This window comes from Rhamphochromis longiceps, linkage group LG15 (assembly GCF_057381845.1).
Source record: "Rhamphochromis longiceps isolate RC_006_pf linkage group LG15, R_longiceps_female_GT1.1, whole genome shotgun sequence".
NCBI lineage: Eukaryota > Metazoa > Chordata > Actinopteri > Cichliformes > Cichlidae > Rhamphochromis > Rhamphochromis longiceps.
This window is the reverse complement of record NC_140571.1, coordinates 24,300,234-24,313,862: the sequence shown is the minus strand read 5'-3', so window position 1 is coordinate 24,313,862 and position 13,629 is coordinate 24,300,234. Positions and strand designations below refer to the sequence as shown.

The window sequence follows — 13,629 nt, the reverse complement described above, 5'->3', positions numbered from 1 at the left end:
TCACAAGGGGACAGCACACAGTTTAACGTTTGAAGGGTTAAGGATGAGACTATCAGATGGTGATAGAAGCAGTTCATCCTCTGAAACTCCAGGTGGAAAAGTAATTCGGAAGTGCTGCAGAAGGAAGGTGAAGAAGATGAAGACTTCCGTTCTGGCCAGATCTGCTCCGGGACAAACCCTGCGACCTGAAATAGAAAACAAAAAAATACACTACATTTTATCTGATAGTAATCTGGGTCATGACAAGAAGTTGATTACAAACCTGCAGAAAAAACCATGAAGGCATCACGCTGGATAAACTTTCCATCTTTGTCCAGGAAGTGTTCCGGATAAAAAGTGTACGGTTTCTCCCATTTACTCTCATCAGACAGAACAGAAAACAGGAAAGGATACACAGCTGTCCCCTGTTGAATACACAAACCAAACTTTTTTCCTCCCTTTTTTAATATGTATTCACAGGATATTACACAAAAATCAAATATTATTTTTTAGCTGTGACTTCAAAACAAAATTTCATCTGGGACAAAATGAGTTTTTGAAAACCTACTTGATTCATTTAATCTAGCTTAAAAAAAATCAAGCTGATGAACATTTTTCACACTGTTGTATTCTATAAATATTGATCACAGAATATTTCCTCCTTGATGCTGGAACATGCTGACTACTGCAAATTCCATGAAATGTTGATCTTCAATTTGATAATCAAACACTGAGAGAAAGAATCATTCAACTCTCTTTTTCCACATCTGTGACGATGTTTTAGTAATCAAAATATGATTATTTTTTAAGCTTCAATATATAATAAACACATCATTTGTTTTCTGATATATTTTACCTTCTTAATGAAGTGACCTCTAAAGGTAATGTCCTGTGAAGTTCTGTGAGGAAGCCCCAGGGCAGCAACAGCTGTTAGCCTCTGTGTCTCATGGATGACAGCATTGGTGAAAGGCAGCTCTGTCCTGTCTTTAAACTGAACCTGACGATTTCCCACTACACTACTTAGCTCCTCCCGGACCTTCTCTGGAAGATGAAAGGGCTCGAAGGATGTAATAAATCTGACTTCAGTGTAACATAAATTTTTGTTGTTTGCAAGCACTTTGAACATTTACAGGTTCTTACCCTGTATCTTTGGATACTTGGCCATAAGAAAAAGTCCCCATGTGACTGTGCGTGCTGATGTTTCAGTGCCAGCAACAAATAAATTCATTATTGTTATCAAGAGGTTTTCATTGTGGAAATGACTGGTGGTAATTCCAGATTTCTGCGTATAAAACCAGAAGTTATTCAACAGCTGAAGCTTTTGATTATGACACAGATTCACATTGCTGTGTTAAACAGATTTCTATTCACCAGTTGGGCAGAAGCACCACCAGGTTAGGATAACGTGTTCACATTATTGCCATTGCTCTTTAAAAAACAATATCAGCATTGTATAAATTTTTGTTCCTCACCTCCAAATTGTCTTGGTGAATCAGAAAGGCATCCACAAATCCTCTGCACATCTTTGGATCGAGAGTTTCTTTCAAATGACTCACCAATTTCCTCTGTTGTTCCCTATTGGCTGCAAATGCTTTTTTGAATTCATTTGGGTAAGAGAACCATTTGCCAATCCACGGGACCATGTTATAAAGCTGTAAAAACCCAAATGCATCTGTGTTAGTATTTAAAAGGGCAAGCAAATGTTTGTTCATTTCATAAGAAGAAAAACTAATGTGTCTGAAAGTAGTTTAAAGGATTATGGTTTGTTATGATTTTATTTTTAAAATCAGAAATGTCAAGTAAGGGGGGGACCGTGCCACCCTCCAGTGTAATTTAAGTTTACTGGTTAGTTCTGAGGTTATTCTTATTACATCATGAGGTATTCTTATGAACACTTTAGTTTCTTGTCTATTGGGTTTCTGTTGTGTCAAAGGCTACGTTCACACTGCGGGTCTTAATGCTCAATTTCAATTCTTTGATCAAATACAATTTTTTTTTGTCTGGTTGTTCATACTACAAATAAAATGTGAAAGCAAACGCGCTCTAGTGTGAACGGTTCACTGCCCTCAAAGTGCCCGCATGCGCAAAAGAGACGTCACACACAACGTGCTCTGTTTATGGCAGTAAAATGGCGGCTACAAAGCTAGTAGGTGTTGTTCCAGTAGTCTATCAATTTCTGCACAGTCGCAACCAACAGAATTTTGACAAATAATTAGAGAAAGAAGGACACTGAGAAAAAAAGAGTGCCCGTGCTTTAACATTGGCCTCGTTTGGAGCAGTGGCTGCTACCTCCACTCAGAGGTTTATCTTCTCCGGCGCTGATAATTGGCGTCTTGTGTCAGTGACATAAAAGACGGATTAAATGTGACATGACCATTCAAAGAGCAGTCACTTTCTAAAACATCAGATATGTATCGGATTCAGTACCACATACGAAAGTGACCTAGGTTGCATTTGAAAATACTGAATTTCTGCTGTTCAAACTGTCATACCATGATCGGATATGGGTCGCATAGGGTCAAAAAAGTCGGATTTGATGTGCTTTCGTCTGCAGTGTGAACGTAGCCTTAGTCCTCTGTGTGTTGGTGATATGTGTGTTGCTGTGTGTCCTTGTGTCTCCCCTTTTTGTTTACATTGTCATTGGTCTCCACAGTGTTTGGAAGGTTGGAAGGTATTCCACTACAGATTACAGAATACATGCCCGAAAATGTATTTTGTAACGTATTCTGTTACATTAGTCAATGAGAGTAACATATTCTGAATACTTTGGATTACTTAATATATTATCATGCTGTTTACAACTACCGTACATGAATGTACTATTGCTGTGTGATTTATTACTATTACTGAAGGCTACTCGCCGTACCAATACCAACTAGATTTTTAAATCTTAATATAAAATGACTAACAGTAGGGTGGACATTAGGTAAGGCTGCACTTTTTGCAGCGATCTCATATATAAGAATATTCCTCACGTATATAAAACAGGTCTATGGCTCCGAACCGTAGTAAAGGGACCTCTGGCTAATACGTCGGGTTCCGTGTTGGGCTCGTAGCCGAAAACTAGCTTTACTTTGTTGTCTGGGTCAACTTTGCTAGCAAGAGACAGAGAGAAGCATTGAAAGGCTGCTCCAAAAGGAACTTATTGTTTCGGAAAAAAACACGAACACAGTCGAGTCTAAATAGCTTACTTACAACTGGGCTCGTCAGGCATTCTTGTTAGCTGCAGTGGTTATTATTATATTTACATGCTTCCAGCTCCCGTTTCTGGTCGGCGACAACTCGTATTTTCGACTCTCCAAGAAACGATTTTTGGAATATCAACAAATTAAATCCATAGTAAAAAAGAAATTTAATCCCAGTGAAGCTGAATTACAAACACCACCAAGTGTTGTGGAATTTTTTAACCTAAAAGCCCCCAAATTATTGTTTTAAATATACAGAACACTTTCTAAAATAGATGAATCAATATCCCTTCCTATTGCAAAATGGGAAGCAGATTTATCGATCAACTTAGACCAAAACCTTTGGTCTCAGATATGCTTAAAAACCTTTCAATGGATCAGAAATCCCAGTTTGCAATTAATACAATACAAAATAATACATAGAGTGCACTATACTGGTCATAGGATGTTCAAGATGGCCTATACACCTTCCAACAACTGCTCACACTGTCTAGCAAATACACCGGACAATTACATCCACGCTCTTTGGTTCTGTCCACCAGTTCAGAAGTTTTGGCGTGAGAAATGTGAAGACTTATCAAAGTGTCTGAAATGTAACATTCCAGCCTCCCCTTTAGTATGCTTGCTGGGCAACTTGGATGAGGTCACTGCAGAAATAAACACAGCCCACGTTGTTTTTACGGCCCTATGCATTGCCAAGAAAATGGTCCTCATTAACTGGAAAAATAAAAATAATCTTTTTTTTTTTTTCTCTTAAATGACATCAGAAACAGCAGTATGCGACATTACGTGATGGCAGAGCTTCAGTTCATCCTTTGTCATTTTTTTTTTTTTTTTTTTTTTTTTTTTAATAAATAGGACAGGGGGGATGAATGAGAGAAAGAGGGGGAGAGAAAGAAAGAAAACCAAAGGGGAGAAGAGACGGTGAGAAGGGGGGGGAAGAGAGAGAGAAAAAAAAAGTCCGCCACCGGCAGGGGAAGTGGTGGTGGGTGGAGATAGGCCTCCAAACCTTGGAGGGCCTGAGGTGTCCCCAGAGAGGTGGCGTCTGATACCCAACCTGACATATAGACACAGACATACAGGCACACACAGACACAAACATCCATTCCCCCCCTCATGCTCTCATATGCACTCACTCCACACTCAACCAACGTGGAGACAGACATAAAGAGACGCTGTACACACAATCACACTCCCCAAGCGTACTCTACAAACCGGGTCTAGGTACCCTTGCCCCTGGAGGGGGGAATTGCACCCAGACCCAGGTGGTGTTACCCTTTTCCCTGCGGTGGGGAGAGGCAGACCACCCCGACTCCGCAGCAGCAGGGAGGCCCCACACCCCAGACCGCAGTCGGACGGCCAACTCCTCCTACTAGCCCTCCCGCTCCAGCAGGCCGCAGAGAATGGGGGTGGGAGAAGACTCCAAACCTCCCTCCACCCGCTCATTGTAGTGTTGATGCATATGTGTTCTAAGGTGCAATTAAAACCCAGGAGGGCATGGAGCTACCTGCCATGGAGCAGCAGGTAAGCGCATAGTCCCTCCTGCTAGCCCTCAATGACTAAGTGTATTTAAAATTGAGAGGTGGGCAACGACGTCAGGGGTGAGGTATACACCCTGATGGTAAATTGGACTCCGTGATTGTGCCCACCCCCAAGATCCTATATGTATGTGTAATGAGAGTGTGAATAATGTGAATGTCTAAGTTGTGGGATAAAATTGAGGCAGAGGCAGCCAGAAGGGGACGGGGGGGGGGGGTAGCCTCCTCTGCACCCTGGTGACATACCCCCACTCCAAGGCCCTGCATGTGTGGGTGGTTGTGGAGGAGCGGGAAGAGGGAGGCAGCTGGAGATGGGGAGGGAAGGAAGGGAGGGGCAGGTAACCCCTCCCTGGGGCCAGCTCCCCCGCTGACCCCAGTAGGCACTCCCACCCTCCGCGACCCGCCAGGGAAGGGGGGCCCAGGCCCATCAGACCGGGGCCCAGTGCAGTAGCGCCCTCCGGCTCCACAGAGCCCTGGACAGTCTACCCAACCCCACCACAGAGAAAACTGCACCCACCCCACCATCCACACATCTTCCAGACTACATAAGACGGTAAACGCCCAGGCTGAGATCTTCCTCCACCTCTCCTGTATCTCCCCCTCCCGCAGAGAGTTCCTGAAGAGAAGAAAGCTCCTGCAAGATGTGACCATCCCCCCCACCAGATGAAGAGCCCCCCAGGCGGCTCGACGCACCGGCGGCACCCTGCTCCAGGGCCGGGCCCCCATGCACCCACCCGCCCACAACCCCGGCAACACACCAACCAGGACCCAAGCCCCCGAGGCCCGGCCCGGGCCCCAGCCCAGAGACGGAGCGCCCCCAGAACCTCACGCCCATCCCGGACCCACCCAGGGGCAGCCAGGTTGCCAGGTCAGTAACCCACGTCCGTCAGCACAGACCCTCCCCTAGCCCCGCTGCACGCAGCCGCGAGGAAACAGTCACCTGAGAGCCAACAGAGCCCCCAACCGGACGTGACCGCTACCCCGGGTTGAGCCCCCCAAGGAAGATGCCTCCGGGGAACCCCCTGACGCCCTAAGCCTGTCCCTACCCCCTCACCAATCACAACAGTGAAGGCGGGACCAAACTATGACCCCCCACCCCCACTAGGTGATGGAGCTGATAAAAGGGGCCCAGAGCAATTGATCTAATGTGGTGGCAGAGGCTGTGTCAAGACTAATGTAATCTAATAGATAATTTCTATATTGGTTAGAATTAAGATTATTTTTATTTTTCCAGTTCATGAGGACTGTTTTCTTGGCTATGCATAGGGCAGTGAAGATCATATGGGCTATATTCTTTTCTGAAGTGACATTATCTAAGCTGCCCAGTAGACACACTAAGGGGGAAGTTGGAATGTTACATTTCAGACACTTTGATAAGTCTTCACATATAAAAAAATAATCTTAATTCTAACCAATATAGAAACCATCTAATAGATCACATTAGTCTTGATACAGCCTCTGCCATCACATTTGATCAATCCCTTTGGGCTCCTTTGATCAGCTTCATCACCTAGTGGGGGTGGGGGGTCATGGTTTGGTCCTGCCTTCACTATTGTGGTTGATATGGGGGTAGGGACGGCCTTAGGGCGTCTGGGGAGTCCCTAGGGACGTTTTCCCTGGAGGGCCTAACCCGGGGGACGTGGCCATGAACTGGTTAGGGGCTCTGGTGGCTCTTAGATGGTGTTTTCCTTGTGGCTGCGTACAGCGGAGATGGGGGAGGGTGTGTGCTGGCCGACGTTGGTTACTGGCCTGGTAGCCTGGCTGCCCCTGGGTGGGTCCGGGACGGGCGTGGAGGCTTGGGGGTCTGGGGGTGCTCCGCCCCCGGTCTGGGGTGCTGGCTGGGCCTTGGGGGCTTGGGTCCTGGCTGTTGTGTCGCCGGAGCTGTGGGCGGGTGGGTGCAGGGGGGCTCAGCCCCAGTGCAGGGGATCTCTGATGCATCGGCCCAACTAGGGGGCTCTCTAACTGGTGGGGAGGCTGTTATATCTTTGCAGGTGGTCTCCTCACTACAGGAGCTCACTCTGCAGGTGGGGGAGAGATATAGGATAGGTAGAGAAGGAACTCAACCTGGGTGTCTATTGTCTTGTGTAGTTTGGGAGATGATTGGATGATGGGGTGGGTGCAGTTTTCTCTGGGGTGGAGTCGGGTGGGCTACCCCGGACTCTGTGCTGCTGCTGCGGGCCCCGGTCCGGATGGGTCTGGGCCCCCTTGCCCTGGTGGGTTCCAGAGTGTGGGGGTGCCTACTGGGGTCAGCGGGGGAGCTGGCCCCAGGGAGGGGCCGCTTGCCCCTCCCTTTCTTCCCTCCCCATCCTCAGCTGCCTCCCTATTCCCACTCTACCACACACACCCACACACGCAGGGCTTGGGGTGTAGGGGAGGCACTCCCCCTCTGTCCCCTTCTGGCCGCCTGTGCCTCAATTTTATTCTGCAACCTAGACATCCACATTACTCACACTCTCACATAACACATACATATAGGGCCTTGGGGGTGGGCACCTTTTACAGCATCCAGAGGATGGTCGGTGTATTCCAACCCACCTCTGGCGCTGGTGCCCTACCCACAATTTTAAATGCATATAGACACTGAGGGTTTTCGGAAGGAGCTCTCTGATAGGAAGCAGGAACATGCTCTCCTGTGTTTTAAATGCACTTTAGAACAGCACACAGCAACACTACATACGAGCGGGTGTAGGGAGGTTTGAGGTCTTCACTCACCCCGGTTCTGTTAGCCGTCAGGGCTGAGGGGCTGGGAGGAGGTGCTGGCCGTCAGATTGGGGTCTGGGATGCAGGGCCTCCCTGCTACTGCAGATAAGGAGGTGGTCCGCTTGCCTCCACCCCAGAGAAGGGTTACATCTCCTGGGTCTAGGTGCGGCTTGCCCCTCTGGGGGCGGGGGTACCTGGACCTGGGATATAGAGTATGTTTGGGGAGTGTGACTGTCTGTGCAGTGTCTATTTGTGTCTGTCTACACGTTGGGTGAGTGCCGAGTATTTGGTTGTGTATATGGGGGTGGGAAGGCACGTTTGTGTCCGCGTGCGCCTGTTCGTCTGTGTCTATATGTCAGGTTGGGTCTTAGACTCAACCTCTCTGGGTACATCTATGGCCCTCCAAAGTATGGAGGCCTATCTCCCCTCACCACACTCCCTGCCGGTGGCTGATGCCCACAGACGTTGGTGTTTTGGTGGTTCTTGTCGACTGGGGCTGGGCGCTCATGTATGTACCGGCTCACTCCTGGTGGCCGATTGGCGGGGCCTGGCGCCTGTGGGCCCCTTCCGGGGGGTGGGGTACCCTCAGGCCTCAGGCCTCTGGGCCTGAAGCTCGGTCCTCTCTGGCACAGCTGGCTGCCGGCAGAGCCCGCGGGCACGCCACTGCAACCCCCTCTGGCTTCTGCTCCATAGCTCCTGGGTGACCTCTCGTTTGGGGCTCTACTCAGCTCTTCCTAGGAGGGTGGCACGGTTCAAGGTTCAAGGTTCAAGGTTCTTTATTTGTCACATGCATAGTTGTACAAGTATAACACACAGTGAAATGTAGCCTGACACGCTCCTCGACATGTGCAAAAATTGGGGGGGGGGGGGGGGGGGGGGGTAGAGGAAGAACATTATATATATATATACATACATATAGTATATACACTGGGTGAATGTGCAGTAGTAGCAGCAAGCAGGTGAATTCTGTACATTAATATGAATAGACATCTGACTATTTTACAGGATAGACAATATAAACATATTTAAAATTAAAGGAATTGAAATGTACATTGTGCCTTGGTTTAGAGTGTCTGGAAGAGAGTCCTGTCTCAGTCAATTATAGATGATGTGAGAGGGCGGGTGTGTGTGTTTAGGGCACGGATGGCTTGGGGATAGAAGCTCCTCTTGAGTCTCTCTGTCCTTGCCCGGAAGATGCGGAACCTTCTACCAGATTGCACAAGTTGGAACAGTTTGTTGCCAGGATGGGATGGGTCCTTCAGTATCTGCGCTGCTCTAGTCCAGCATCTCCTGGTGTAGGTGTCCTGAAGCGGGGGGAGAACAATCCTGCAGCAGCGTTCTGCTGTACGGATCACTCTCTGGAGAGCTTTTTGGTCCTTCACACAGCTGTTCCCAAACCACGATGTCATGTTCTGTGTGAGGATGCTCTCCACAGCGCCTGTATAGAAAATCCTGAGGATCTTTGGAGAGACCCTGAACTTCCACAGTTGTCGTAGGTGATACAGGCGCTGCCTAGCCTTTTTGGTCTGGACCTGAATGTGGGCAGCCCATGTCAGGTCTGAGGAGATGTGGACACCAAGATACTTGAAGGACTGCACCCTCTCCACTGGAGCTCCATTGATGATGATGGGCTTGTAGTCTCTGTGCTGACCCCTTCTGAAGTCCACCACCAGCTCCTTGGTCTTGCTGACGTTCAGCTGGAGGTGGTTGTCCTGGCACCACGATGCCAGATTCTTCACTTCATCCATGTAGGCCGCCTCATCGTTGTTGGAGATGGCACCCAACACCACTGTGTCGTCAGCAAACTTCACAATGGTGTTGGAGCCATGGGTGGCCACACAGTCTGAAGTGTAGAGGGAGTAGAGCAGTGGCGAGAGGACACATCCCTGAGGTGCTCCTGTGTTGATGGTGATGCTGTTGGAGAAGCACCTGCCCACCCTCACCACCTGAGTTCTGCCAGTGAGGAAGTCCAACACCCATGCACACAGACGGCTGTTAAGTCCCAGATCCCTCAGCTTTGTGAACAGTCTGCAGGGCACTATTGTGTTCCCCCCCTTTGGTGGTCCTCTTCGGGTCCTCATACTCTGGGGCCTCTGGATGTCTGGGGCCTGGATCTCCTCCATACCTGCTTCATGCCCTGGGGGACGGGGCTATGGCTCCCCACACTCCCTAGCAGATCGTTACATGGAGAAACCTTTGGAATGCAAGCATGCTGATCCACACAGGTATGCACACAGGTGTACACACGGGTATTCACAGACGCGGACTACACCTTTCTTGGCTGCTGCCTCAAAGCACATTGTGCGCTGTCTATCTTGTGTGCTGCACAATAGCGTTTAATATTTAGTATCTACTGTTATCTACTGCTAGCTAGTTTATTGTGATGGTGTTGTATTTATTATGTTGCTAATTTTTTGTTTGTTTTCTCTTCTGTTTTTTTTCTCCACACAGGTGATCCAGGTGTTTTGTTTGTTTTTCTTTCTTTCTTCCCCCCTTTCTCACCGTGTCTTCTCCCCTCTGTTTTTCTTTCTCTCCCTCTCTTTCTTTCATTCTTTCTCCCTGTCCTATCCCCCAGTCATGTCTATCCCGTTTGTAGCAACCGAAAATCAAATCAAATAAATACATAATTATAATAAAGGTCAATCAAATGGACCAATATGGCAAGGCCATGATGATCCACTTGGTAAAATAAATCCGCTTGGCATCTTTCTTGGTCTTACGACAACAATTCTGATGGCTAAAGATCCAAACGGGACAAAAAATAAATAAATAAATAGAAAATAATAATGTGTTAGTCTGTTGCTAAAAGTTGTTTCTTCTGTTCATACCGATTTGCGAGTGGTAATTTGCTGTTTGTGGTAGAATTTGTTTAGCATACTTGAAGGATGATTGAAAAAATCTATTATCTTGTTGTTTATATCTATTAATCACAAATTCATGGTTGAAAACAGAACGAGAAATTCATTTGTTGTTTTACGTGTGGTTAAAATAATTTCATGCACAATGAGAGATATATTCAAAGCATGCTTGTAATGTATTACTGTGGTAATGTGAAAGAGATGTGAAAAGAGATAAAGAACTAAAGCTATAGCTGTGATACAAGAGTAGAAACGGAGCTGGCTGTGTGCAATAATGTTAATATTGTTGTGCAGGCTAGGTTTTTTTCTTGTTCGTGTGGAAGAAACTAAGATTTTGGATCACAATGGATTCTCTCCGGAGGGAGATGGCGAGCCTGAGCCCGGACTGAACTTTACAGAGGAATTTACTCTTCTTCCTCGACGGAGACTCCCAAGTGGTAACACACAAACCACAAACAAAAGAGAAAAAGAACTAGACTAAGAATTTTTGACATGACGAATGACCGAAGACAAAAAGACAATTGAACATTGAGCTCAAAGGGACTATTTTTTTTTTTTTTTTTTTTTTTCCGGCTTATTCTTATTATTGTTATTATTACCATTACTACTGTCAATGTGGAATTTGTGTCTTGTTTATTTCATTTTGTGTAAAATAATAACCGTTGCTGCTCAGATTCCTGTCTCCAGCCATTTCATTCCATATTTGCCTCGCTTTCTATTGTAGCCCTGCCGAACCTAGCAACTGGTCCGTAGTTTGGCTGTCCTAAACTATTTAAAATGAGTCAGTGGTTACACTTGGAAAAGGTAAAGCCCCTGGAGGAAGTGATCATTAAAAAGAAAGCAAAGTTAAATGAACAGTAGCAAATATTTGAAAGCATATCACTACACAGACATAAGCAAAGCACTGCCCCTTAGTTATAAAAGTCAGTTAGAATTTACAAACAAAATCTTTAAAAACTTTAAAATATACCTGGACAGATGGGGCACTCAAAAGTGTGGTGTTTCTACATGTACGATGTACCAAAGATGTAAACTCCAGGTCATTGTAATCAAATCTGTTGCCATAGATCAAGGAGCAGAAAATATTGGCAGTTGCATTGTTTAATGATTGGTTGACATCAAATTCTCCTGCAAAGAAAATTACAAAAAGTTCATTTGTATCAAAAAGTTGCAGTTTCTGTCAGTTCACTGTTTACCTTTGAACTGTTTAAAAGCTTCCATAAGGTAATGACACTCCTCAATGATTTTGTCCTCAAATTCTTTCTTTCCCATTCCAAAGTCCTTCAGGTTGATCATTGAAAAGCGCCTCATCTCTTTCCATGTGTCATCATTAGCCCACACAATACCTGATTTGACAGAAACAACTTTCAGTAATATAGATAAAGGTTATACATAGTTGCTAATTATGACTCACACTCAAATGTGTTTGCAAAAGTCTTGTCTTAATTACGCACCATGTCCTTGAAAATGCTCATCAATAATTGGTGTCAGATCCCTTTCTCCAAACACTTCAGCATAGTCAACAAGTGCCTCCTTTACTGCGTTGTATCCTACCAGGACCACCACTTTTTTGGTCCCCAGATAGATGGTGAAAATAGATCCAAATTGTTTGGATAGCTAAAAACAACAAAAAATGTTCATATATCTTTGTTTAAAATACATTAAAATGATCAGATACATTGAAAGAAAATTCCTCCAATGACTTCCTCACCTCCAGTAACGTGACATGTGTTTTCTTCAGGTACAGCTGCGGGAAGTTCCCAAAAATGGGATATGGTGTGGGTCCTGGAGGCTCCTTTCCATCCTTTTGGGTTATGTTAGAGAAAAGGCAGTGGATCAATAGAAGGACTGTCAGACACAAAACAATTGAATAAATCCCCTGGAGAAAAACATATAGTATATCCATGGCTTAAGCTCAGTGACTTCTGTTGGTTATTCCAACTGACAGACAGGATGACTGTGTCATGGTCAAGGTTCAAGGTTCAAGGTTCTTTATTTGTCAATGCATAGTTATACAAGTATAACACACAGTGAAATGTAGCCTGACACGCTCCTCGACATGTGCAAAAATTGGGGGGGGGGGGGTGTAGAGGAAGAACATTATATATATCTACATATAGTATATACACTGGGTGAATGTGCAGTAGTAGCAGCAAGCAGGTGAATTCTGTACATTAATATGAATAGACATCTGACTATTTTATGGTCCGGGTGAGTGCTGGGCCTTCCCACAGGGCCGGCATTTCCACCCCTAGGCAGAGCCGCCACAGCATGCTGACAGGCTGCACCTGAGCATAATTGGAATTGCCGGCTTCTTAAGACCAGCGCTCAGACTCACACCTCGCCAGATCGTCGGCAAACCTTTGTCAGTCAGGGCTTTCACAGTTTCTCCACTCTCAGAGGACCTCTGGACGTTGTCAAGCCGCTGCCGTCACCTGTTAGGATTTCAGCGCTGGTCTGTTTACAGTTTCTCCGTGCCTGCCTGCCTCCCTGCCCAGCGCTCAGAATAATCATCTCCCCTCACCCAGATTTCCCAGTGTCGGGTTCTCCATTCAATCCACAACAGCCCTGTGGCTTCACCACGGACACTTCCAGTGCTCCTTCTAGTTTTGTTTCATAGAAATGCCAAGTCGGCCATGTGTGTTTCAAAGTAAAGGATTGTGAATTTCTGAGTTAGAACTGTGTGACTCCAAGCGGAGTATTATGAATCATAGTGTGCCTCTAAGCTAAAGTTATATCTAAATTCATGCTCCAGAGTAGAGTTTCTAGCGTGTGTTAAGTTTATTTAGGTTGCCGCTAGCACTCAGTTTCTCATGAGTGTTTTTAAGTTATTCCTTGTTTACGTTGAGCAATTCTAAGTTATGGTGAGCACTTTGAGCACCTCTCACCGTCGTTCGCTGTTTACATTAATTGCACCACTGTAAATAAAGCTTTGTCACCCTCAGTCCCAGCACCTCCGAGTGTTGTCTGCCTTAGAGTCCGTTTTCCTACTGGCCTCAGGCCGTGACAGACTGAGTGTTTTAGTGAAGTCCAGATAACCTCGTACATATTTGTTTTGTACTTTGGTCTGTAACAACAGATAAGTAATCAGGAAAGGACCAAAACATGGGATGCAATAGCCAAGTTAACTTTTGTTTAGTGTGAGTAAAAATTACCCAATTTAAAGTTAAATATTCTTAAAAGAATTCTCAAGTATTTTTTGAATATGAGTCAAGATGGCACTGGTGTTTGTGGCCTGCCATTTACCTGTCTTTCCTGTCCTGTTTGTTGTTATTTTGATAACGTTGACTTTCTTTCAAGATGCATTTTCGTTGATGGTTTATGATTGCCAAACATATATATCTGTCCACCCATAATACAGTGTATATG

The 13,629-nt window shown here is 45.8% G+C and overlaps 1 protein-coding gene across 1 annotated transcript; it reads right to left on the bottom strand.

Annotated features, from left to right (window-relative positions):
• Positions 1-12,166, bottom strand: LOC146652717 (cytochrome P450 2K4-like). The gene is made up of 9 exons (XM_085381328.1): positions 11,972-12,166; positions 11,715-11,877; positions 11,457-11,606; positions 11,231-11,388; positions 1,452-1,631; positions 1,120-1,261; positions 836-1,020; positions 263-404; positions 1-185 (listed from the first exon to the last, which is right to left on the bottom strand). The coding sequence occupies exons 1-9, from the start codon at positions 12,164-12,166 to the stop codon at positions 1-3; spliced, it is 1,500 nt and encodes a 499-aa protein (XP_085237454.1).
• Positions 12,167-13,629: the final 1,463 nt, after the last annotated feature.